This window comes from Rattus norvegicus, chromosome 1, assembly GCF_021556685.1.
Source record: "Rattus norvegicus strain SHRSP/BbbUtx chromosome 1, alternate assembly SHRSP_T2T, whole genome shotgun sequence".
Lineage (NCBI taxonomy): Eukaryota > Metazoa > Chordata > Mammalia > Rodentia > Muridae > Rattus > Rattus norvegicus.
In genome coordinates this window covers 100,632,501-100,657,786 of record NC_141534.1, presented here as the reverse complement: position 1 = coordinate 100,657,786, position 25,286 = coordinate 100,632,501, and the positions used below count along the sequence as shown (strand labels likewise).

General features: G+C 48.9%; 1 protein-coding gene across 2 annotated transcripts in view; it reads right to left on the bottom strand.

Annotated features, from left to right (window-relative positions):
* Nucleotides 1-488: 488 nt before the first annotated feature.
* The window catches only part of Tshz3 (teashirt zinc finger homeobox 3), a 71,837-nt gene continuing 47,039 nt past the window's right edge, over nt 489-25,286 (bottom strand). Inside the window, exon 2 of one of the 2 annotated variants that reach the window (XM_087555193.1) lies at nt 489-5,352. In XM_087555193.1, the coding sequence (XP_087411319.1) occupies nt 2,141-5,352 (3,212 nt within the window). In that variant the 3' untranslated portion in view covers nt 489-2,140. 2 annotated transcript variants of the gene reach the window in all.

The following is a 25,286-nucleotide window of genomic DNA, read 5'->3' as shown; positions in this document are numbered from 1 at the left end:
ATGACCCCCAAGTCAGAATACCTGGGTCCCCTGTGCTTTCTGCTTTGAAAAAAATCTTAAGTTACCAAGAATGAGCCACCATGTGCAGAATCTTCTAAGGATCCTTCAGTCGAGGAACACTACGGGGCACCCAGAAAGGAGACCAGACCCACCCAGGAGAAGTATCCAGGGTGACCTGAATGAGGTGAGGCTCTGACAGGGGAAACTTTCAATGACATTCCTTGCCCATAGGGGTTCTAGCCTCATGCGCATCTCTGATTCCTATCCAATTTTTATTCCTGAGGGAAATGCTATGCAAGCCTCCTCCTCGATTTCTTTATAAACACCAAAGTTCACTAAAACTCCCCTGATTTACGCGCAGCCTCCAACTGCCAGCACCTGGCAGACACAGCAACCGAGTCAGTCATAAACAGATCGCATACAATTTAATTTTAATGTGCTCGTTAGCCGTAGCACATCTCAGACATAATTGTGAACGCAACACAAAATTATAGCAAAAAGACAATTTTAATGCTGCCGTAGAAAAAAAGGGTTATATGAAGAGTCACATCATGGTGTGCCATCGTCAACAACAAAACAGGGCACGGAGTGTGTCACGGTGTCTGTGGTGTTTACATGCCAATATTTTATACATAGGTTCTCATATGGTGTCAGCTGTCAGTTATTTCTGCAAATTAACTGCCAGAAATGGAGAGACCAGAATGGCTTGGAGAGCTGGTAACCACGGGTTACCTTTCATAAGCCTAAAGATAAAACTGCAGTGTGGGATCTTGGGAGAATAATTAGGAGGAACAAAACAAAGTTACCGATTGAAATTAAAAAAAAAAAAAAAAAAGGAGAAGGAAAAAGAAAGAAAGAAGAAAAAAATCCCACATTGTGAACTAGCAACCGAGAGGGCTTATAAATAAATGACGGAGGTTGTCCCACAGAACGCCTCATGACCTTGAAGCAAAGGGTTACAGTACAAACATTTTAAAGGCTTTATCAACGTTCAGGAAATACAGTACAAGTTGTTTTTTCTTTTTTTTTTAAATCTTTTTTTTTTCCTTTTTCGAATAGACTTAACCCTTTGAGCACTGAGTTTACTTTGAGCATCCTTTAATCTCTAATAAATACCTTTAAGAACCATGTGCAAAATAGTTATGATGCCTACCAGGGATGGATTTCCTGGCCTCAAAACAAAATGATAATAGAATGCTAATAAATATGTATAATTTAAACATGAACCCTCTATCAATATAGAAGTGCCGTATAGCAAAACAAACATCATACCTTGCTTTGAGATAATGCTTCTGTATATTTTATAAATGCTATCTGTGGTATTTTTTTTTCTGTATAATTTACAACGTTTGCATGTAAAAAAAAAAACATAAACCTTAAAAAAAAAGGGAAAAAGATAAGGAAATATACACTATACAGAGGCATGGCTTGTGCCCAGAGTATAGCAAGTACATAAAACACTTGTTATAAATGCAAGAAAGAAAGGGTCATTTAACCAGTCACATTTTCCCATAAGAGTTCGAAATCTATACAATATATACATCTATGTTTCAATGTGAAAATAATATTCTTTTAAATTTCAAGGCGTGTCATACCCCTGCATAAACGGAGGCTCCTAATATTCCCTTATAACTAAGCTGGTAAGGAGTTTAAAAACAGAGTTTCATACATTATTATTATTCTTCATTATTATTTTGTTTTATTATTATCTTTTATTTTTATTAACCAAATTAATGCAAAAGTGCTTCGTAGTACTCAGAGGGCTAAAGATGAAGGGGGCGGGAAATGCCAGCGCACCCAAGTCTCGTGGAAAAAGTGTGCCTGGTTTCCTTATAAATGCTTAATTAAACCGTCTGTTAATGCATGCAGCTTGAAGCATCAGGGGGGATGCTCACAATTAAATCCCATTTACACAAAGTTCCAAACACTTAGCACTGCGTTTTAACCTTTGTTATTTTACCAGTAACAACAGCTGATTATATGCACCTCTCTATTAAACACTGTACAGTTATACCAGACAGTCCAGCCCAGAACGATCCTCTGCTGTGACTATAAGAACATGTGCCAAGAACAAGACAGAGGGGCTTTAAGGTGCCTTCAGCATTTTTTTCCTCCAGTCATTTCCACTCTGGAGCAATTGCTACTGCTTCTCCAGCTCAGAAACGAACAGGAGGTGGTCTTCCGGCGATTTCCCGTGTGTTTTGCTAAGGTGAAGTTTGACAGCATGCTTGCTCGCAAAGGTCCGATTACAAAGCTTGCACTGATAGGTGGTCCCCAGGTCCTCCTCCGGGGAGGATGTCACCATTTTTTCTGATGGCGACTTGGTTTGTGCTATTTGATTGTTAATCTGTTCGGTGGACAATTTTGATAAGTCCCGTAGCCGGAAGCCCAGATGTGACTCTAGGTGGCTGATGTACGTGGAAGGAGTCCTGATTTGTGACGCACAGTCGTTACAAAAGAACACGGGGTGTCCGGTGTCCAAGTTTTTGAGGAACTTTGTTCCACCTGTCCTTCGAAGCTGGTATTTCACATTGGCCAGCCAATGACTGATGGTGGTCATGGAGAGGCCGGTGAACCTGGAGATATGCATGCGTTCCTGGGGGCTCAGATCTGACATGATGTACTTCCCTTCTGATGTCTGCCGGAGGCTGGCTGCAAACTGCGCCTGCAGGATTAGCAGGTGCTGAGGATTCCAGTTTGACTGGCGGCCTTTCCTCTTCTGTGCCGGAGTCGACTCCTCGGCCTCTTCCAGGGTGGCCCCGTCAATGTCAGACTTCTCAGAGATGCTGGAAGGAGTGGAGGATTTTGACGTGTGGCTCTCTGTCAAGTTCTTCAGCATATCGGATATATCTGACAAGGCATTCTCGCGCAGTGGCGAGTTTGACATGAATGATACAACGGCAGATGTCTTTGCCGTTGTCACTGTAGATGAGGAAGTTGCTGGGGATGTGGACGTGGGGGACAAAAGCCCTGAACCTAAAGAGCAACCTTTGTCGCTCTTCCCTTTTGTCAAGTCTATGGGCTGGTCGTTGTTGACGTGGTAGAAATAGCGGTCCAGATGCTCCGCCTTCTTGGCCTGAAGGGGTGGTGGGGTGGCCACAGCTGCCTTCTCGGCCAGACTGTTGCTCATCTTGAAAAGCATGCTCATGGGGTCCAGCGCAGGCAGGGAGGGTTTGGCGGCCTTGCCCAGGTGGATGTTCATGACCGACTGCAGGGCACTCAGGGGGTTCACAAAAGGCTGTTCTGGTGGGTGGTCCGTGATAATGGCTGTGCTGCCGCTGAGGCTTCCCCCGCTCAGGGGCTTCACCAGCTCCTTGCCATTCTCCACCGGCTCTGCAGAGGGGCTCGCCTCCTTGCAGACGTCTCTTGGTGGGCTGGGGCTGTTCTCCTGGCTTTTGAAGCCACTGCCGCTGGAGGCCTCCATCTTAATGGGTTCGCTCTGCTCGCTGCTGCATGGGGACGGTGTGGCCCGCTTGGGTGGGGACAGCTTGCTGTCGGGCTCTTTCATTTTCTCCTCGACTTTGGCAACTTTCTCGGTGACTTTTTTCACGAGCTCCTCCATGGCGTGAAAGTTTGTCTTGGGCATGGGGGAGGTCTGGCTGCTGGGCGGAGAGACCAGGGTCTGGGTTTTTGTGGGAGACACGATCTCGCTGTTGCCAAACATGGGTTTCAGGGGTGTGCTCTTCCCCGAGGAACCCAGGGACAACTTCATCATGTTGGGAAGCTGGTAGGCAGCGTGGATGCTGGGATAGCCGCCCCAGCTGGGAGTGCCATTCTGAGCCTTATTGATGGCAGATGTTACTGTGTTCTCCAGGGATTTAAGAATATCTAGTCCCCCTTTAGGACTCTCTTCTAAGTCGTTTTCAGTCAAATAGTGGTACTTGGAAGAAATATCATACTTCTCCTCCTCCTCGCTGGCCTTCTCTTTCTCCTTGGGTTTCTCATCCAGGACGGCTTTCTCCTTGTCCACTTCCTTTTTGATCTCCACAGTCAGCTTCGGGGAGACGCTGGCAGGTGTATTGGAGGGAGATGTGAATGTGGTGGCTGCCAGCGGCACAGACTGCACCTTCTCGTCCAGTAAGGTGGTGATGGTGGGCGTGACGGGCGTCTCCATGATGGGCTTCCCCTTCTTCATGGCCGAGTTTGTGACCTTGATGAAGTGGCCAGTGACCATCATGTGGGCCGTGAGCTCTTGGAGAGTGTCGTGGGAGCTGCCACACTCCATGCACTTGAGAATCTGAGACTTGCGGGCCTCGAAGTGCCACGCGTAGCTGGCCCCGTTCTGGTGGCCGTACCGGTTATTTGGCGTGATGTAAGGGTTGGAGTTCTTCTGGAGAGCATCGCTGGCATCAGACAGAGTGGCTTTGGGGGTCCCACCCGTGGAATCAGGGGAGCTGGGCAGCTCGAGCTCCAGAGAAGGTTTCTTCCGGGCAGCGGGGATGATTTTGGCTGCGACGGGTGTGACAGGTTCCTTGAGAGGCACTTTTTGGTAGTGTTTAGTTTTGATCATGTGAACGCTCAGGTCTTGGAGGGACTCGAAGGAGTGGCCACAGTACATGCACTTCAGCACCTTCTGAGCATCCTCCTTCCCCTCCATCTCCAACAAAGACCGCTTGCGAGGCTTGGACCAGCGTTTGGGGTTGTTGTTGTCGGTCTCGTGGTTGTCATCGCGATAGTGACCCGTTTCATTCATGTGCACCGTCAGCTCTACCAGGGTGTCGTAGGCGGCGCTACAGTCTTTGCACCGGAACTTGCTGGCCCCGGTGAAGATGGAGCCGTACAGCTTGCTGCTCTGACGGTAGAGCTGCACGGTGCTGAACAGGCTGGGCTCGGGTAGCATTCGGTTCTGCGACACCTGCTGCAGGGTCTTCGCCATGGCACTCTGGTGCCAGTCAAAGCTCCCGCTGCCGCAGCTGCTGCTGCTACTGCTGCTGCTGCTGCTGCTGCCGCCACCATTGTTCTCGGAGGAGGGCTGGTGCAGGTTCAGGTTGAGGTTGGACCAATAGGAATTAGACAGGAAGTTGTTGTACACCGCCTTCATCTGCTCCAGGCTATCTGACACGGTGGTGTCCTCCAGGGGCACCTGGACCTCCTTGGTCTCTTCTTCATTCTTGATGGAACTGCTTTCGAAGTCAGCCATCCGGTCACTGGTCTCACTGATGTGAGACTCGCTGTCCATTTCATGGCTGGAAAACTCGGCGGCCGGTGAGTTCTGGTAGCTAGGGCAGGCTTTGCTGAGTTCCTTCTCCGGACACATATACTTGGCTGAAGGCTCTCCATCCGCCACTTGCTCCTCAGGCTCGATGTCATCTTCTACCAAGGCAGCTGCCTTTAACTCATCGGAAACATAGGCTGCCATGATCACAGGTGAGAACAAAGAGGAAGAGGAGAGAAAGAAAGAAAAAGAAAAGAACGTTAATAAATTAGTGCGGATCGTACCTAGACTACATTCTTGACTCTCGGGAAGGTGGCAAATGAGACGGGCACACTTATTTGTAAAATTAAATAGTTAAAATGTGATGTTTCTTTGGAGAAAAAAAAATTCTGCTCTTCAAACATAATTTGCCACCTTATTCTTCTCAAGGGGCAACAGCTTGAAATTAAAACTAAATTTGAAATTAATGAAGCACATTCTGGAGGTGGCATTCACTTCTAAAGTAATAAATTACTTGTATCAACCTCAGAGACAGCAGTTCCTGTCTGTCAATTAATCTGTCTTATGCTTCTCCTACCTCTAATGCATTTCTTAACAGACAGACCCACCATTTAAATTAAGCAAGCACCTTTTTTTTTTTTTTTTTACTCATTACGTTTTTTGAGGCTCAGTCTTTAATAAATATAAAGTACAAAAACATCAATAAGATCTTGGCCAAGTAAAAGGAAAGTTCGTCAATTAAAGTAAATTAAAACCAAAGACGGTGACTTTTTTCTCCTTTTCTTCTTCCTAGAAAAGTAGCTCTTTAAAGAAAAGAGAAAAGGCCCGGAGTAAACTTCGTACCAAGCGCAGGAGTCCGAAGAGTTCTGAATGGGACAGAAGATGGGGAGTGGCCACCAGCCAGCACAGGCCCTGTCCCCTACATGCCCAGCCACCCACACACCCACCCACCCACACGCGCACACCGTCGTGTGGAATTACATCAGAACACATTCAGGAAAATTGGTATGCGGAGCGCACTCCTGCTGTATAAACGTATACAAGACCTGCTGGTGGACCTTACAAATGTCAAAGTGTTTGCTCTTTAGACTACATTGTCAATATTTACTCAGCACGGGCTCCATGGGTATCCTACAGGGATTCTGTCTTTTTGGAGGCCTTGTACTGGGGATGAAAACCCAGCAGGTATTCCTGAGCAGGTAGACGGACAGCCGGCCCCTGCAGCTGGAGTTCTAATGGAACTCCCACCCCTTCGGGAGACACAGAGCCTGCGGAACACCTGTGTAATGGGACACTCTGGTATAGTTTTTCCAACCTCTGGGTATTCTATACCTTGGTGGTCTTATCTACGGTGACCAACAGTGTCTGAGCAACAGCTCTGAGCTAAAGGAGAAAGGGGATCAGGTGGGTGATTTTTTTCCCCGCTGTCAGAATCTAAAGCGGACACATGGGTAGGAGGTAGAGGCAGCAGGGAGGGTTTGAGGCTAGCCTGCTCTACATAGTGAGTTCCAGACCATCAGCCAGGGCTGGTCTGAACTTTTACAAGTTGGTTCCAAAAGGCCAAGGGGTAACTGTTAGGAGTGGCTGTTCTCCCACTAAAGGATCCCCTACCCTTCTCCATGTTGGAATCTCAAGCTTGCCATGCCTTAGTCTTTTCTTCCTGGTATGGAATCAAACTCCCAAAGTCTCTGCTTACACATAAGAATTACTTCTAGACCCTAGGTCAGTTAGTACCCTGGATGCAGTAAGTCAGTCACGGGTGTGGGTTGGTAGGATCTCATGTCAGTGCAGTCCCTGTACCCGACTACAGTGCCAGTTTGGACTCAGTCATTGCTATTTAACCTTATGCACATCCTTATCTGAAGTCTTGCCCCTCCCTGCCTGGCCTTGCTCACAGTAGGCCAGCATTAGACACCCGCTGCTTCCTTTGGGATAAGATTAGCCTAAGGTCACCGGTGGATGCACAGAGTGGTTTTAACAGCCCAGTAACAGGATTAGATGTGCCTCTGCCCCATCCCATCCCAGCCTAGTGCAGACACCAACATGGCTCCTCCCTATTCCACACCCTCCAATCTAATACAAACAGAGACTCTTATAACTCAGCTGACCGCTAACATCGCTTTCCTGGGGAACACCCTTAAGACTCTCTCTCCACTTGCTTCAGACAAAAGTCCCCAAATCCTCAAAGTATACCCAACATCCACCCTGTTCTGACCCCATTTCCTTCCAGCTCTTCTGGACCTCTAAGATGTGGCAAGGTCTCTCCCCACTACTCACTGCTGTCTCTCAAGCTGGAGACTAAGAGCATGTGCTGTGAGGTCCTCTCCTCAGGGCCACAGGTGGAAGCCCATTTCTGAGGGTGAGTGGGGGAGAGAAAGAAGCAGCTTTTATCCATTTGGTGCCCACTGACATCACTGGCCTACGACCAGGTGCTTACTAAATGGCAGCTCCACGTGGTCAGGACCAAGGCCACACATCCCAAACACTCTGCCTCAGATTTCTGTTACAGGGCCCCAGTGTCTGGCTATGCTAGTCAGACTTCTGTTACTTAACGGAATACAAAATACTCAAGGCAGGCTAATGTAATGAAGAAAGGGATGTAGTCAGCTCATAGGTTTGGAAGCCTCAGATCCAAGCTGCCCAGTGCTGGTTTTGCGAGGGCTCCATGACACATAACTAACCTTAATGTGGAGGAAAACGCCACGTCTTAGAACTTGACAGCAGAGGCTCCCAGGGCCCAGTGTGCTCTTTCCATACCCACTCCCACAGACTAATGCAAGAGCTACAAGAACTACCTTAACTTGATCTGAGGGCAAACCTAAGGACCTCCCTCTAAGTCCACATCTTAGGGGTCCCACTTCTCATGTTGTCACATGGGGGACAAAGTGTCAAACTATAACTCTATGGCAGACACTTTCAAATCACTTGCCAACCGTGGCTCAGGTCTACAGCGGTCACTCAACCTATATCCACAGGAGGCACGAGTGAACATCATGGCTGACATCCTCTATAGCTGACTCGTACGGCTGGATCCAGATTCAAGTCTGCCCCAGGATGGAGATGTGCTAGGGATGTATTGCTAAGTCCTTTCTGGATCTGCTCTCTGTGAGTGACTGACACGATGCATCGTGCCTTTCTGCTTTGTGACTGAACACTGGCCAGCACCAACCAAGGATGCAGATGTCCTGCGGTTGGGGAGAGGCTTCCATCCCAACCACCCCACTGGTTCACAAGAAACAAAGAAAAAATCAGGAGTGGGCAGAGACTTACAATGAGGGTGGACTCGGAGCGGGGAAAGAGCATAATGTTTTTTTTTTTTTCCCCAAGCCACTTGGTTGAGGCTCTCTCTTCATGAGGGTAGGCAAGCCACCATGTCTGCTTCCCGACCTATATCTAACCCTTACTCACTCTCTTCCACAAGCGAAAACACAGTGTGAAAAGACACATGGCGCTTGAGGGCTGGGTTAGATGGTGGGGTGGACAGTAGAACCCGGCCAACCAGAACCAAACGGGACACAGGTAAATTAATGAACATTCCTGAGAAAGAGGCTTAGAAATGCATCTTTTGAAATTGTCATTACCCAACACTCCTGGAAGGGCAAGCCACCAAGGAAATAATGACCCTGGCCTACCTACTTGGTAGACTGGTCAGAAGGATCTCACATTCCTTGCCTCTGATCTTTCCAAGGATCCTTTTCAAGAGATGAAGCCATCTTCGTTCAGGCTTTTTTTTTTTTTTTTTTAAACAAACACCCCTCCCCCATTTTCAAATGATTACACTGAGCTATTTCTGACCCCAAGACCCGCATCCTGAGTCTGGATGTGCTACGGCCCCAAAGTGAGGGTATTCTGGAGTGTAGACAGAATATTTCAGGAGGACTCCACACCTTTCCCTCCAATCCTCTCAACCATATTTATCGTCCTTGGCTGAGCTCTACCTCTAGGTAAGGGGGAAATGAATGCGTTTTACACAATTATAAATAGCAAGCGGAGGAACACGGGAGCGTCTTTCTTGAGGAAGTGGAACTTACTTTCACCTCACTGTGAGTGAGCTCTCCCCAAGATGAAGAGGCCAACGCTTGGGTCTCAGCACACTCAGGCCACAGAGGCTGTGGGTCAACAGGTGGGCAGGGAGAGGGAGTATAGCCGCTAAGGAGCGGGTAGCTCTACCATGTTCATAGAAACTATGACAAGTTGCCGTGTACGCGTGAGCATATTTAGGGCTGAAACAAAGGTTGTGGAGTTAGAACTCTAGGAACTGAGACAGCGCTTTACAGACTCCCATCCCATGGATCCTTAGTAGAGAGGAAACCAGAGAGCACGCTTCCTGGTACGTTTAGACTGCATCTGCCCCACATCACTGCCCAGGTCCGGTGGACAAGGAGGCAAGGGTGGGAGTAAAGGTCAGTGCCTTGGGAAGGTAAAGAGGTGGAAAGGAGTCCTCAGAGATTCATCTGTGCCAGCCTGGACAAAGATAACGTTCTCCCATCTGGTGAGGACGGAGTAGGCAACAGCAGCCTCAGCAAACCTCTCCTCTACTGTGATCACATTGGAACTGTCCAGAAGACGCCAGGGACATGCCTAAAATTGGGCAGCCATTGGGCTTTCCAGGACTCATACACATCACAAGTCTGTGTCAAGGACCATGAATCCAACTTAAAGCCCATGTCAAAGCCTCCAGGAGTCTCGAAGGCCTCCCGCTGTTACAGAATGTAAAAGGACAAGAGAAGATGCCAAGAACGTCAGGAGGTGTCTGAATCACTACTGACTGCCACAGGGACACCCCTCCCAAGGGCTCCCATCAGAGCAGAGCTCCAGGAAATGCATGAGAGAAATGTTCAAGAGCTGGGACCATGGGGAGGAGCAGCCTGGCATTTCTACGTTGCATTTTCTTCTATGAAACTATGCCAAGTCACAGCTGTGGAAGGCTGGCTCTTGGTGCTTTGCTGCCCCGGGCTGGTCATGTGGCTGCTGTCTAGTCTCTGAGGTGCGGATTCTTCATCATGAACAAGAGAAAGCAGGCAGAGTAAGCAGAATATTGGCCAAAGTCATCTCCTGGGTCCCACCAAAGATGTCATGATGCATGAACCTAGCAAGAACCTAGGTGCTTTTCCAAGCTAAAGAAGGGCCTCTTCGAATGTGAGTGCCAAGCTAAAGGGCCTCCTACTCAAATGCGGGTGTACCGACTGCACAGGGGTTTGCTTTCTGGGATGCTAACTCTGATCTCAGCATCCCCCTGTGGAGCCTTGAGTGAGAACCTCTCAAAGCTACCCATCAGGCCTTGCTGCCTCTCAAGGGAATCGTAAAGTCTTAAGATGGAGGCCTTGGAGAAGAAAAGGCAGAAGAACGAAAGGACGAGGAAGGAGGCATTCGACCCTCCCACCCCCACACGTGTTTTCCAATGACTCCAGCTCATGTCTGTGCTAATTCCAGGAAGGAACTGGCTATAGCAATGGCCAAGCTCAACTCTACCCGACAGCAACACTGCTTGGGAACCACCAAAGAATGTCCAGGGCTTCCTCGGTTTGAGGCCAGTCTGTGCTTCAAGAAGCCACTTTGGATACCCAGGCCCCATTGGCTGCCAGTCAGGCTACAGTCTGCAAGCTCAGTCCAGTTCTCTTGTCAGTTCAGCTACTACTCTCAGTCATTTCCCTGTGTGTGTATGTGTGTGTGTGTGTGTGTGCGTGTGTGTGTGTGTGTGTGTGTGTGTGTGTGTGTGTGTGTGTGTGTGTGTGTGTGTTGGGGTTGGGGGGGGAGTTCCAAGACCTCAGAAAGTCTCACCTAAGTCTAACCAGGAAAACCCAGATGGACAGGTGTACTTGATGTAAGAATTTCTGCCCTGTGAAGACTGCTTAGGTAAATGAGCCCTCTGGGATCTTGTTTGCCTGTTTTGTGTGGTTGTTGTGTGGTTGACTGTTCTGGGACTTCCTCTATAGACCAGGCTGGCCTCTGACTCCTGAGAGCTGGGACTAAAGGCACGTGCTACCACCACCCACCCAGCACTCTGGGTTATTTTTACATGGGGCTCTACAGCGAGCGTGCTTCATGATGACCCCTCAGGAATCACAGGATTGGCTATATCTGCAGAAGGCTGATTTGGGACTCAAGAACTCCCTTAGATGTCCGAAGAATCAAGGTGGAAGAGCTTCGGAGGTGTGAAGAGGTGAGAGCTAGCATTCAGTGCTAGGTTGCCACTGACCAAACACTGACTACCACTCCCCAGCATCCCCCAGCATCCCCCAGCATCCCCAAGCCTTGGCAGTCAAGACAGAGATCTATTTCTGTCTGCTGACTGGTAGAGGGATCAAATCATCAAGACTGAAAGGGAATGGGGCTGGGGGTGTGGCTCAGTGGTAGAGCACCTGCCTAGAATCCCCCAGTGAGGAGCTGGGGGTGTGGCTCAGTGGTAGAGCCCCTGCCTAGAATCCCCCAGGGAGGGGCTGGGGGTGTGGCTCAGTGGTAGAGCACCTGCCTAGAATCCCCCAGGGAGGGGCTGGGGGCGTGGCTCAGTGGTAGAGCCCCTGCCTAGAATCCCCCAGTGAGGGGCTGGGGGTGTGGCTCAGTGGTAGAGCCCCTGCCTAGAATCCCCCAGTGAGAGGCTGGGGGTGTGGCTCAGTGGTAGAGTCTTTGCCTAGGATATTCCTATGTAGATTTTGGAGTATAATTCAGTGGTAGAATTTTTACCTAGAATTCACCAATAAGGGATTAGTAGCATGGCTCAGTGGTTAGAGAATCTGCCTAGTACACAGGAATCCCCAGAAGCAGGGGTAAAAAATAAAGAGTAAAGTGGTGGCAAAATAAAAGGGGGATGTAACAGAAGTGGGTCTGGCTAAACAGGTCCTTGATAACATTAAGGGAATGAGGCTGCATGGTGGCCATTTGCCTGGATACTAAATATATAACGGGGAGAGAAAAACAAATGGTTCTAGAGAATGAGAGTTTATGCTTGGAACCCAGGAGGTCATAGTTCAACGGAGACAGCGGGTGTTCTCTGCCCACCCACCTGGACACCCAGAGTCACCTAAAGACACCTAGAAGCTGTTATGAATAATGAAAGTCATGGCCACTGAAGAGCAAGGGAAGAAGACATCTGGAGGACCAGGGCCCACGCAAACATCGCCGCTGCATGTGGAGGAGCCTAGCAAACAGTGTCCCAAGCCAGGCCTGAGGGAAGGGCATGGTCTGATGTTACAAGGAAGAGTGCACGGCTGAGTTACAATGGAGAGGCCTTCTCCAGAAGGCTGGGCACACTGGGATGACAACCTCCCTCAGATTGATGGTTCTCCCCACTAGCAAGGTCAGGAATATTAATTTTGTACATGTTAATTTGATGTAATGTGCATAGCGAAGGCTCGTTTGGTTGGGGACCACTGTGTTAACAGAGCGGGGCTGCTTCCAGGCCAAGAAAACCGGAGCATCAGTTGATTGGCAGGAGAAGGGGGTGCGTATAAGGCCATGTCACTCTGGCACAGCCAGGGTCGACAGGAGGTTGTTGCAGACATTACAGTCAGCTGCTGCTTAGTGGAGCAGGGACAGTCTGCTCCGAAAACACCTTCCCATGGGGAGAGAATCCCCTGCAGCTCCAGAGACTCAGCGTCCAGACCAGGAGGTGTCACTCCAGATATGGCAGAAAACAAGAGGCTAGTTCCTCGATCATCTACGTCAGCAAACCTCAGAGACACCTGCATATTTCTGCTGACTGAATACTTCTCACAGCACCAAGTCAAGGAATCAACCTAGGTGCCTACTGCAGAGGAGAGGGGAAATGTGGTGCGTGTGCAGAGTGGAGTATTACTCAGCCGCCAAGAAGGAAATGAGGTCACTTTTCAGGATGGTATATGGAACCAGAGACCACTGTGTTAAGTGATATAAGCCAGACTCAGAAAGACAAACACCGCATGTTTTCTCTCTGATGGAGACTCTGGATTACAAGAGGGGAAAGACAGAGAAGAAGGTAGAAGAGGAACAATTAGGGGAGAGGAGAGTGACCCGTAGGAGTGGGGGAGGATGGACAAAGGAAGATGGACAAGATGAGAGTACATTATACAGACACGTGAAAATATCACAGAGAAATCCACTATTTTGGATGACTCATGCACATTAAAATTGTCTAAGATAGTATTTCAACAAGAGAATAGGAACTGCAGAGTCTCACACAGGGACCCCACACTTCAGACTTGTATCTCTAGATTCCTACCCAGGTGACAGCGTCAGCCATCCCTATCCAGAGCTCTGTCCCCTCCTAAGGCAGAGGATTAGGGGAAAGAGCCCCCCCAACCCCGGCAGCAGGGAGGCCCTCCAAGTTCTAAAAGGGAAGGCGGCCTCCCTGCCTCAAGAAGAGATGGGAATCTCCCATGCTCTTCTGCAAGGGGCACTCCGCTAGAGTCCTGACGTCTAGCTTGTGCAAAGAATTCCTCACACGGCAAAACCTCACCTGGCAAAAGCAATCAACTACGTTCGACAAATCTTGACATAACAGATTCTATCCAGGCATTAACTAGGGACTTTTGGCTTTCTAAGGTGTCTGTACCCTTCCCTCTGTCCCACAGTCATGTTTTAATACACCTAACACAGCAGAGCCATGATGGAACCAGCCAGTACTGGAGGAGTGTCTGGTTGATGCCATTTGGTTAAATCCGTTGGCCAGCGACACCAGCTCGTATGGCTCCTGGTGTTAGGAGAAGCTGTAGCAAGAACAGGCAGAAACAGGAAAGCTCCTGCCGAACCTCCGTTCTGCTCCTTGCTGAGCTCAACATCGGTTGCCCCCGGAGTAAACCCAGAACTGAAAGCCTCCAGCCCTACATCACTCTCCCCCTTACTGCACAAGCCAAGAGGTGAATCCTGACGTGGTGGGACCGACCACTTCCGACAACTTCTGCTGAGCACTGAGTGACCACCACTAATCAAGATTCCGTGCCCCCCACCCCCACGCCTGTGGATGGCACACGGGACCCTGTAGAGGCAAAGTGGAAAGCACTTGTGACTCGGGTCTTCAGGAAGACTGCTCGACTGTCTACACACGTGACGGTCTGAAATCTCAAGAGAAGCACAACTGAGTAATGGGTTGGGGAACTGGGGTCCTTGAAATGACCACTTTCAAAGTGGCCATTAATGTGTACAACTCAGTTCTTGCCAGGACTCTTCTGGCTTTTCTCCCTAACATCTAAAGAGTTATTTCTACGGGGAAAAAAAAAAAGTTGAACGGATGGCTTGAATCAAGCAGGGATTAAGATTCACAATATGCAACATTATTTGTTTATATTTGCACATTCACTAGCCCATTCCTCCGTCTGCACTCATTCCTTCAATCATTCATTCACCTATCAATCCATCTATCTACTCATCATCTGTTGCTCTTACTTATCTGCATGTCTGTCAATCCAACAGCCTTGCTCTTTCTCTCTCTCCATCAGACGTAAACATGGTAGCTAACCCTGCCCCAGCCCTCAGTCAGCCTTGGTCCTCTGTTCAGCAGGCCTCACCGACTACCTAGTACTCAGCCAATACTCAACCAGTCCTGATCAAATTTGTACTAAACCAGTACTCAGACTTATGTAGATTTTACCCTGTCCACACCTCACACTCATCCATATCTCACACCCATACATACCTCACACCCATACATACCTCACACCCATACATACCTCACACTCACACCCATACATACCTCACACCCATACATACCTCACACTCACACCCATACATACCTCACACACATACATACCTCACACCCATACATACCTCACACCCATACATACCTCACATTCACACTCATACATACCTCACACCCATACATACCTCACATTCACACTTATCCATACCTCACACTCATACGTACCTCGCACTCATACAAACCTCACACTCATACGTACCTCACACCCATACAAACCTCGCACTCATACAAACCTCACACTCATACAAACCTCACACTCATGTCCATACCTCGAGTACACAGAGAGCACTAAATAGAAATCCAGCACCAGCCAGGGTTAACCTAGACCTCACTGGGCACCCAGCCGACCTCACTCTCCTCACTCAGCACCCAGTCACACAGATAGTCAGGACTTAATCAGCACTCATGTGATCTCACGTGACCATTACGTGCATGGATCAAAATGAAAGCTTCCTAGCCAGATTAAAGAAACCTGAGCAAGTTTTCATAGTTCCAAACCATGGGCAATATTGATTGGCGTGCATACACTAAGAGATTCCCACCTACAAACCAGGACCTAAATAAGATCCACTGGTTGGTGCACTACAGTGGTTTTTTAATATCCTGTCTCATAAATTTATATCAACATTTATTTAATAGGAGTCCAGCATTCCCTAACTCAAGAACTTTCCATACTTTATGTCGAGGTAAGGGAAAAGAAAGAGGAGGAAGGAAGATGAGAAACAGGAAGAGAGGAAGAGGAGAGGAAGGGCAGAGGAGGAGGAGAGGGTGGTAAAGAATGAAGAGGAGGAGGAGGAAGAGGAGGAGAGGAAGTGAGAGAGAGGAGACAGACAATAGCATAAGTTGGTGGCTGCACTTGCTGGAACATGCTTGCCCACTGCAGTCTTTGCATGGAGGGTATGATGGCTGTGTGTGTGTGTGTGTGTGTGTGTGTGTGTGTGTGTGTGTGTGTGTGTATTGGAAGTGTGTGTATTCTCATCCTGTTAGGGATCTACATCATAGGAAAACTTGTATACGGGCAAAAGAGGTCAGCCCTTTAGATCCTGGGGTCTTTCATTAACATTTCTTAGACTATAGATATAATAGCAAGCCAGGATAAGGTAATACAGCATGTGGGGAGACGGTAAACTAGAATCTCCTAGGTAACTGCAGAAGTGCAACTCATCCTGACCCCTCTGCAAAACTGTGAGGCACGGTTTAGAATGTTACATAAGCAAGTACTCTCTCTCACCCAGCAAGTCCATGCCCAGATGTTTCCCCAGCAGAAGCACAAACATCTGGCACATGGTGAACTAGCCCATGATGCCCTTTGGGGAACTTCATCATAAACTGCAAGAAACTGGAAGGAACTACATTAACAGCAGAGGCACATCACCACGGCAGAATACTATACAGCAGTGAAAAATGTCATTATAAGAAACACCAGGGAGAAATCCCACAGAGATTGGAGGATGTGTCTCTGTGTGGTATACTACTTACCTAGAAGACACTGGTGAGAGGCTGGGGATGTGAGCCAATGGCAAAGCATTTACCTAGAATACCCCCCACACACCCATGGCAGGCTGGGGGGTGTGATTCAGAGGTAGAACGACTGCCTTGAATTCCCCAGTGAGGCTCTAGGGGTGCGGCTCAGTGGTAGAACACTTGTGTAGAATCCTCCAAGTAGGGACTGGGGCGTGGCTCAGTGGTAGAGCCCCTGCCTAGAATCCTCCAGTGAGGGCTGGGGGTGTGGCTCAGTGGTAGAGCTCTTGCCTAGCACATGCAAAACCCTGGGCTCATCTCCAACACTGCAGCAGAAGAAAATGCCACAAATAATATTAAGTGAGATGCTGGGCACAACAGAGAACGCACTACTTAAACCCATTTGTGTAAATTTTAAAATAGGCAGAACTAATTCAAGGTGTTAAACGCCAAGGGTGCTTGTTGCCCTTAGGGAGAAAATGAAAGACAAAGGGCCTCTGGACTGCCACTTCCGAGCCCTGGTGAAATGTGTGCTTTCACCCAGGGAAAATGCATCAACTTACACTAACGTGCTGTCCTGTTGGTGGTATGTTATAATGCAAATAAAATAAATAAACGACATTTACAAAGCAATGTCACTCTTCAGGTGTTCACATGGAAGATCTCTAAGACGTACTGCGGAAAAATAAAAGAAGTCTCTCCTGTGGGAGCTCTGTGATGGGCGCCCCTTCGGGCGGATGTGAATAGATCCCGCAGGTGAGGGAGGGCGTGTGTTCTTGAGGGGTAGCTGAGGAGAGAAGCTCTTACCCACCGCATTGAAACCCATGGTCACTTGGTGGAGAGCTGTGAAGTCTGAGCGAAATTACCAAGGTGAATGCGTTTGCATTGAGCACTTGCTGTGTGTCAGGCTCTGTACAGGGCTCATTCTACAGAGACCATCGAAGGCAAAGCTCCTGGCACACAGCCATAGTGGGGACACCGGGTTTCCTGCCCTAGGGGCTGAAGGCAAAGGTGTTTAAGTGTCAGAGAAGCCACCTTGGCTAGGATGCCAGGAAGTCTGATCCATTTCAGTATCCTGCCTCAGTTTCCCATGGCTCCGGCGTTCTGGGTGAAGATGATACCCACAGTGACAATGGACTATAGAAAAAAAGGAAACAACAGGCAAATGCTGTGCTCAACCTCACTGAAAATGAGAGGCAGGAGCCACCATCTAAGAGCCTGGTCCTCAACCTTCCCAATGCTGCGGCCCTTTAACACAGTTCCTCATGTTGTGGTGACCCCCTAACCATAACATGGTTTTCATTGCTAATTCCTAACTGTAATTTTGCTACTGTTATGGACCGTAATGTAAACATCTATATTTCCTAATGGTCTCAGGTGACTCTTGTGGAAGGGTCATTTGACTCCCAGCGGGGTTGTGACCCACAGGTTGAGAAATGGTGATCTAAGAGGCTGCTGGGTGAAACCCAAAGCACACACGGGGCACGGATGCTGCAGCCACAGGTGGGATTACATCCTTGCTGTGGTTCCCAGTGGGATTCCGGGGTCTCCTTTACTTCAGATTCGGGTCCAGTCGTGGCTCTGTCAGGCAGCCACTGAAGCGAGTCCCACCCCTCCAAACGCCCAGGGTTCTCACACAGCTGTACAGATCACCCGACTCGCTCTCTGAGGAGCCCTGAGGCCATATTGTCTGGCAAAGCAGGTGTTTGTGAGCAGGGATGACTCAATGAGATGTTCGGGGTGACACCCCCCCTCAGCAGGGTGACATTTCTGGCAGGTGTTTCACTGAAGGTAAGGTAACAACACCCTTCCCTCCTCTCCTCACCACCTGCCTTGTTCCTTCCTCCTTAAGACCAACAGAAAGTTCTGGATGTGGATAGGAGAACAACCTGGCTGTGACATCTGTCACTATCTGTCACTCTGGGTTGATTAAACTGGTCTGGCTAGCTAAGCAGTGCCTCCCCCCCCCCCCTCTCTCTCTCATTGCTCCCTGGGTATCCCTGCTGAAGGGACACACTTGGTCAGTGAAGTAGGCCTTCCCCAATAGATGAGGGTCATTCTTCAATCAAGAGCATAAGAGAAGCTACTCCCTGCTGGAACCCTGAGTAGCTCTCAAGAAAGTCCCATGAAGGATCTTCTAATTCTAATTCAGATCTCTCTCTCTCTCTCTCTCTCTCTCTCTCTCTCTCCCTCTCTCTCTCTTTCACACACACACACACACACACACACACACACACATGCACACACACACACGCACACATGCATGCACAGGTTTACAGGAGAAGGAACATATCAACCAAACTAGCAGCTAGCTCCCCTTCCCCCACCGGCACGGGCCCTCCTAACCTGCCTGCCCATCTCAGAAGTGCTGGCAGTCCCAGAGACTTTGCTCCTAAAACATGGCCACTGCTCCACAGAGAGCTACCTCAGGTGGCATTTCCTGAGACAAGTTAGGACCACGTGACTGGCACTGGGAACAGAGCTGCATGGAACTCCAACCAAGCCCTCAGTGACCTACTGCTGCCTAGGTGGCACTCGGGGACCTCGGGAATCTGGCACGTCCCTGTGTCTTCACAGACTGTCACACTGGGCCTTTGCTCCTGTGGCTCAAAAGCATTTATCTTTGGAAACTCAGCAAGTGCCTTGTTTGCTGGGCACTGTGCTGTCCCCTCAGTCCTGGCCTGTCCTTGTCACTTGCATTCATCCAAGGCCCTTTCAGGATTTTGCAGCTGGTAAACTCTTGCCACTGTGTCAGCAGCCTCTGATCCAGGCAGGTCTAGGAACAGGCTTGATAAATCTTTGAATTTGACTACAAAGATGGTGAAAAGATGGTGTCTTTAATCCTGGGAGGCAGAGGCAGGACTCTGAGTTCTAGGCCAGGCAAAACTCCCCTATCTAAAACAGGTGGGGATGGAGGAGATAAAAAGAAGAAAAAGAAGAAAAGATTTGCCTGAGTTAGACACGGTACCACACAGCTATAAAGACGGCACTCAAGAAACCAAGGCAGGGGGATCAAAACATTGAGGCCACTCTGAGCTATGTAGGAAGACTATTTCAAGCAAATGAAACCCAACCGAAAGACATAAACAGAGGAGGCAGACTTCATGCCTGAACTCATCACTCGCGCGCTTAGGTTCTCTGAGACATTCTGCACACCAGCGGCATTTCCAGAAAGAGTTCAAACCCTTGCTCCACAGGATTAAGCTTTGTGAGTTTGAACCCTGGAACCCACATGAAGGTGAAAAGAGAGGACCGATTCCACAGTCGCTCTGACCTCCACGCATGCGCAGTGGTGGGCGTGCGCTGTGGCGGGCGGGCGTGGATTTCTGTACTTTAATAACTACGTGTAATTAAAACGATAATCATAAAAATAATTTTTAAAGCCCAGAACCAATTACTGGGACATGGAGATCCCATTCGCCTACATGTAGCTAAGAGAGACACCAGCCTCTGCCCGACCCTAGCTCAGCTAAACAACAGGTCAGCAGTAGGCCAGCCAACAGGAAGTAACGTTCCACTGCAAAGAGGAGAGGTGCAGACTGGGGACGAAGCATGGACGCACATACCTGTGATACCAGCACATGCCGAAGCAGGAGGACCTTGAGTTTGAGGTCTGGACTGGACATATCTAGCAAGATGGCCTCAAATGAACAAAAGTAGTGGGCTCAATGAACATGGGAGACTGCTACATTATGCAATAGGACCCGAGTTCAAATCCTAGCATCCACACAAAAGCTGGATACCACTGTATATGCCAGGAATCCCAGAGTTGAGGGGACAGACAGGCATAACCAGGGAGTATAGTGGCCAACCACTCTAGCCAAAACTCCAAGACCCTGTCTCAAAGAATTAGGGGAGGGCAACCAAGGAAGACCATTATGTATACATGTGTAAATACCTCAGACACACACAACAACACGGGAAAAGATGGTGGTTTGAGGAACAGGACAAGGCTCAGCGGTCAGATGCCATGGCTTCCCACCATGCCTCCCTGAGCAACTTCTCGGTTTCGTGGGAAGCAACCGGCCTGGTGCTGCAACACATGTTTGTAACCCCCAGCACTCAGGAGAGTGACAGTGAGGAATTTCTAGGTCCAGACCAGCCTGGGCTAATGGTGACCCTCTATCTCAGAAAAGAAAAAAAAATAGAAAAACTGAAAAGAAAATATGAGGAAAGACACCGTAACTCTTTAAGAGTGGTGTATCGTCACATGGCTTCCACCTCAGACAAACTAGACATCTTGGAAGACTATAGAGACACAAAACATAGCACACAGTATTCACAGTAAAAGAGCAATGCCACACAGTGGGGTGGCCAGAGTTCCCTGAGGGTCCTAGTCACAGAAGCCCAGCTCTTCTCTCGGTCACAGAGAAAGTAGTCTAATCTAAAAACATAAATGCAAGTGTTGCTGTGTCAGGGTTGGCAAAGCCTGGAAGCCCAAGACCACCACCTATAATGAGGCCACTGGATGCTAGAAAACAAGACAAGAAGATGGGAATATGGATAATGTTGCTACCACCATAAATGACATCCCGTGTGCTCACAGGAGTCAGTGTCCATGCAGGATCTAAAACCTAAAAGCTGGGTTGTAGACTCCAGCTGCAAAAAGTCACAGTGAAGGGACTAAGGGTGTGGCTCAGCGGTAGAGCCCCTGCCTAGAATTCCCCACTGTGTGGCTGGGGAGTAGCTCAGTGGTAGAGACCCTGCCTAGAATCCCCCAGTGAGGGGCTGGGGGCGTGGCTCAGTGGTAGAGCCCCTGCCTAGAATCCCCCAGTGAGGGGCTGGGGGCGTGGCTCAGTAGTAGGGCAGCTGCCTAGAATCCCCCAGGGAGGGGCTGGGGGCGTGGCTCAGTGGTAGAGCCCCTGAGGGGCTGGGGGCGTGGCTCAGTAGTAGGGCAGTTGCCTAGAATCCCCCAGGGAGGGGCTGGGGGCGTGGCTCAGTGGAAGAGAACTTACTTACCACACACAAAACCCTAGTTCCTTCCCCAGCATTACAAAACAGACCAATAACCCTTCACCCAAACCACAACAAAACAAAAATTAGAAACAAATCACAGACCAACTGTGAAAACCACTTTGTGCGTCTTCCATCCAGGTCTCCCACCCATCCCACAACCCACCTCTCAGGCTCTCTTCTTGCTGGCTGCGACAGTAAGAACGGTTTATAGCTGCGACTGTGAACACATAATGTCACTCGAGCAAAGACACTTGTCAAATGCCTTTCCCTTACAAGCACCCTCATCATGACCTGTGTTAATGAAGTTAATTGAATTTAAGATCAATAATGGTTAATTATTGCAATTTGACATTCAGAGATAAATGGCTTTAAGACAGAATGTGTGTGTGTGTGTGTGTGTGTGTGTGTGTGTGTGTGTGTGTGTGTGGTGTATATAAGAGAGAGACAGAGACAGAAAGACACAGACACAGAAGAGTGATATGTATGTGTATATGTATGTGTGTGTGTGTGAGTGAGCTAGAAGGAGAGAGAGAGAGACAGCAAGGGGGAGAGAGGAAGTGTGGTGGAGGACAGGCAGGCAGGCAGGCAGGCAGACAGAGACACAGAAGAGAATATGTATGTGTGTGATTGTGTGTGTGTGAGCTAGAGGGAGAGAGAGACATGGAGGGGGAGAGAGGAAGAGTGTGTGTGTATGCGTGTGTGTGTGTGTGTGTGTGTGTGTGTGTGTGTGTGTGTAGAGGGAGACAGACAGACAAACAGAGACACACAGAGTGTATGCATTCTCTCCACAGCCGGTGAACACATTACGAGCCTAAAAGGGATCCCACAAGCCTTCCATTGATTCTGGTACAATCTGATCGACTTCGCCCTCTGATAAATGTGGGCTTTTCAGAGCTACAACTAAATGTTCTACACAAGACTTCCCTAACCCTTGTCACGGGCCAGATCTATATATGCTGTACACCAGCAATCTATTGAGATGGATTAAAGACCAGCAGGAGAAGCAGAGCCTCTTCAATAAAGGTGAGGCTTTATTGTATTGACTGCTAATGTGAGTTAACTGTATGCAGTTATGGACGCTTATGGATCAGGGCCGTTTAATTTGAACCAGCTGGATATGATTATAATTGAACATGATTTTTTTTTATATCACCAAAGATGGACTCAATTCAACATGTAGGTGGAGAAAAAAAATCCAACTCAGAAAGGTGAGGACTACTAGCTCCTCAGAAGGTGACTCCCTCACTGGGGCTGGCCATAGGCAAAGCTCACCCGGGGCTGTGCTATGCTGGTGGTCACCACCAAGCTGCTGCCCCTGGTCCCGCAGCTTGCTAGATGTGAATGCTTCATCTTGACTGAACTGAGACGCTTGAGGGTGCTACGGAAGCACACCTCTGTGAAGGAAGGGGTACCTCTTGGGGTACACCTCTAAGGAGAATGCACCATTCCAATGCTATGGATGGAACTAGTCCACAGGCTGAGGGCCGGTGGAACAGGGGGGAAAGAAAAAAGCCAGTGAGTGTCGGCATTTCCATCTCTGTGTATTGTGGCCACAACAAGTCTGCCACTCCATACTCCCAGCCACGATGGGCTAACACCTCTGAAGGCAGGATCTTAAATAAGCCCTTCCTTCCTTAATCATTTTGCTCAGGTCATAAAATCCATCTCAGTCACACACAAAAGTATCCAATCAGGATCCTGTGGGGCCAATGCCCTGGTAATCTATGGAGCCCCACCTGACTCCAGGGGCCAATGTCTGGTGGTCTATGGAGTCCCACCAATCCAGGGTCCGCTGTGCCATCTGATTTCATCTGAGTTAGTGGGAATTTGCCTTTCAGGAGAGGCACATCACTCAAATGTGCCATAATGGTACCCCTACATACCCCGGGCACTAGTAAAATGACCACTTACAAGATTCGGAATGACAAAGTCAACGCTGGCGGGGAGGCAGGCCCTCCTGATTGTGGAGCACTGACAATGAAAACGCGGCTGAGGAATTCTGTCAAAATGTAAGATTATGCAAAAACACCGTGGAGAACACTGCTAATCATCTGCTTGTGTCAATTACTTGAAGGGTCTCTGACAGCATATTTACATTCAACACATTTCAGAAGCAAAATCCTTAATGCTATATCGGAACATTCTTCATTGCCATTAGTGGATCTTTAAAAAAAAAAATCGCTTCTCCCCCAACCCCACGCCCCACACCCCTCAACTCCAGTGGGAAAGCCAGTGAGGCAAGGCAGGCTGGGCTGTACCTGTGAGGGTGGAACTCCAGCTCTTGGGCCGGCAAGGGTGAGTCAACCCTGACAACCCAGACATGAGGGATCCCTGTTGCTAGCACCCCGAGAGCAATCGGTTCACTTCTGACTCCCCAAGCCTCCCAGCCAAATGAACAGCAGGCATTCCCTCTTGGCCAGAGTGGTGGCTCTCACGTGGTCAATGTCACCGTCCCTAACGAGGAAAACGATGAGCACAGAGTGGAACCGAAACAAAGAAAAAAGTCTACAGAGAGCAAGGCTACTACTCCTCTCTTCTCAGATACTCGGGGCGCTGAGGCAGGAGGATGACAAGTTGAAGCCTGGGCTCCACAGTTCAAGGCTAGCCTGGGCACCAAACGAGCGAGACTCTGATTCAAACTGAGACCTGCGAAATGGCTGCAAGATATGGCAGTGCCAAAGTGCTCTCTTAGAACACCCAGAGCCCTGGGGTTCGTTGCTAGCACGGAGAAAAAACTGCAAATAAAAACACCGTAGCACCTGCTGGGCTGTGAGATGCCTCCTCTCTGGGTCTTGCCATCTTATCCACAAGGGAAATATGATAATAAACAAATTTTACTGGCATAGGCAAGGGGTGAACTGTCTGGGCAAGGTGTGGTCTTCATAATGGCCTGGCCTTGGCATTGTTACGGATCGGGCACCCCAAGGCTGCTGACACCTAGCCTCCAACCCATAAGCAGTAGAGGATGGGGTCAGAAAACCCAAGGGTTCTGGGAAAACGTATCTGAGTTCCCTCAGAAGTCACATCATCCAAACAGTCACAGTGGCCATGTGACAGCCACTGCCACCCAAGTGCATTTGGAGCACTTTCCTGAAAATTCTTCGGTTGGCTGCCTCCTGTCCCTGTCATATGCCCTGAGGTAGGCTGGGCCAATCCCCCTGTTGCATCCCACTCAGACACACGGTGCTAAGTGAGAAGCCATAGGCTGAACCCAGGTGACTAGGGATCTCTCCCGTTCCACATCAAGGCTGCTGCCTTGCCCAGGTAATGTTGCCACCCTCAGAGATCTCACCCTACCTACAAGCATGCGATGACACCCTCTCTCCCCCGACCCCTTAGTTATATTTTGTTTTGTTTGCCATATTGAGGTTACAAGCCAGGCTTTCGCATATTCTAGGCAAAGGCTCTCTGACTGAGCTGCATCTCCAGCCCCATTTAAATTTATTTTGAGAAAATGTATCACTAAATTGACCAGGACGGCCTCAACTTGGGTTCCCCCTGCTGTCAACCGCAGTGTGGCTCAGACTACAGACCAACACCTGGGTATCTGATGTCATTTGTTACGTTTGGAATAGTAATGGGTCCTGTGATTTTAGAGAAGTCTGGCTTCGCCCCAAATCTGGCATATGACAGGATTCATCTGGGGGTAACAGTTCAAAGGGCAACTGGAAAAGGGAGGGGTCAAAATACAGAAGAATGGGCCCGTTTTTGCCTGATGCCCACATTATCCAAAGACCTACACATTTGGGGCTGACCCTTGAGAGCAGCCCCGCCCTTAGCGACTGTACCCTAGAATATAAATTAGGAGATAAAGAAACACAAGACTCCACATCACGCATCTAAATGACTAAGAAATGAGGGCCAGGCCTGGTGGCATACACGAGGTTAGTCTGAGCTCCAGACAGACTCTATCTTTAAAAAAAAAGAATTAAATAAAAGGATTAAATCAAGAAGTGCACAGGACACAAAGAAAACAGAAAAGGACACATCCATTCACAAACAGCCAATTCTCGGGGCTCAGTATTTGACAAAATTTCAGAA